Source organism: Sapajus apella, unplaced genomic scaffold, assembly GCF_009761245.1.
Source record: "Sapajus apella isolate SASKATOON/1434 unplaced genomic scaffold, GSC_monkey_1.0 scaffold47, whole genome shotgun sequence".
NCBI classification, from domain to species: Eukaryota; Metazoa; Chordata; class Mammalia; order Primates; family Cebidae; genus Sapajus; species Sapajus apella.
The window spans coordinates 2,134,319-2,136,363 of NW_022436987.1; the positions used below are offsets into that span (position 1 = coordinate 2,134,319).

At 38.6% G+C, this 2,045-nt stretch overlaps 1 protein-coding gene across 1 annotated transcript; it reads right to left on the minus strand.

Annotated features, from left to right (window-relative positions):
* Positions 1-872: 872 nt before the first annotated feature.
* On the minus strand, positions 873-1,796 carry LOC116525342 (olfactory receptor 2D3-like). Its single transcript, XM_032241147.1, has one exon. The coding sequence runs from the start codon at positions 1,794-1,796 to the stop codon at positions 873-875; it is 924 nt and encodes a 307-aa protein (XP_032097038.1).
* Positions 1,797-2,045: the final 249 nt, after the last annotated feature.

The window sequence follows — 2,045 nt, forward strand, 5'->3', positions numbered from 1 at the left end:
AGTCTAACTTTCATTATCCAACATTTAGAGATAGTTCAGTGTCTGATGAAAACAGAATGCCAATTTCATCAAAGATCTGCTGCTTTTTGTATTAACATGTTAGTCCACATAATCTGAAAACAGTATACCTCATATGTGCATAGTGAAGTGATTATTGCACACATTTATTTTCCCATGCAGAGTTGTTCTACATACAATACATCCAATTCAGCAAGGACACCATCACATAGAATAAACAATACTGGAAAGTAAGGACAGGCCATGGGCATTGAAGCTATAGCAGCTAGAAATCAAAGTAGCACATTTGACTCATATCAAGGCCAACCCATTTTCTATGGCTCATGTTATCCTTCACCCATAATTGTTTTATTGTAGATACATTAAGAGGAGATCTTGAAGTGAGAGGTGACCTCCACCTTTAAACTACTTCCGGGAAAACAATAAAGTACCTCAATACTTTTCCCACTTCACGAAAAGCAATGGACAGCTATAGATGATGTTGGCATCCTATGAGTCTAGCAAGCAGCTGTGGAGTTTAGAGACAGAAGGAGACATCCCCAGGTGAACATGGATTGGTGCACTGTAAGGCACCACGTTAAAGATTGTATTCACTGTTAAAAATATTCTTTCATATACGAGCCAAAAAAGCTGTTATGAGGTAAGTGAGTTGTAGCCACAGTAAATAAGCTTGAGCAAAACTGCATTAGACAAATCTGAAAACATTTCTAGGGATGCAAGGGCACCTGTATGACTTTTGCTGATGTCTCAGACTGGAGATAGCTGAGGGAAAAAAGCTGTTAAAGATGTTAAACCACTTTAGAATGTCTCTGCCCTCTGATTACATACCAGTATAGACTACTGCCTCAGAGACGCTATTTTCCTAATACTTTCCTAAGTGCTTCCTTCACATCCTTGTTCCTTAGGCTATAAATGAAAGGATTCATCATTGATGCTATGACTGAGTAGAACACTGAGACCACCTTATCCCCTTTATTCATTTGCTTCAAATTAGATTGCATGTAGGTAAATATTGTTGACCCATAGAAGAAGAAAACAACAATAAAGTGAGATCCACAGGTAAAGAAAACTTTTAACCTCCCCTCTTCTGACTGTATTTGAATCACAGTGGAGATAATATTCCAGTAGGAGAAAAGGATGAGGGAGACAGGACCTAGGAGAATTACAACACCCATTGCAAATATGGTCATTTCTGTGCTGTAGGTATCTGCTGAAGCCAGCTTTAAGAGGGCAGGAGGCTCACAAAAATAAGGATTAATTATATTCTGTCCCTGATATGGGAGACATAAAATGAATGTGGTATCTACTAAAGACACAAATGCTCCACTGGCCCAGCACCCCATGACCAGCTGAACACAAATTCTCTGGGTCATGAGAGTGGAATAGTGCAGTGGCTTGCAGACAGCCACATAGCGGTCATAGGACATCACTGCTAGAAGTGAACTCTCTGTACACCCTGCTATTAGAAAGAAAAGCATTTGAATTGAGCACCTAGTAAAAGACATGGTCTTTCTCATGTTGAGCAAATGGGATAGCATCTGGGGAACAATGGTTGTAGAGAAACAGAGATCAGTAAATGACAGATTTTTAAGGAAGAAGTACATTGGTGTGTGAAGTCGAGAGTCAATGTGAATTAGGAGTATGATGAGCAGATTCCCAAACACAGTCAACAAGTAGATGATGAGAAAAATCACAAACAGCAGGATCTGGGTTCGGTGATCAGAAGAAAAGCCCAGCAAGATGAATTCAGTCAGATAGGTTTGGTTTTCTTTGCCCATTATTTATTCCTGTCTATAAGTTAGCATAATTAGTACAATCAAACATTGACTATGATGGAGTACCAAATACAGAAAGTGAAGGTCTTATTGGAAGAACAAATGTTCTGATTTAGAAAATTTTTGTAAACATTGGACACACTTGATTTTATAATTTTTCTATCCTTATATTTCTACTAAAGTCGTGTGGCTGGTAGGTATGGAAAATTCAGGAATATGCCTTCTTGTTACTCCTTGCTGGCAGAACATTAT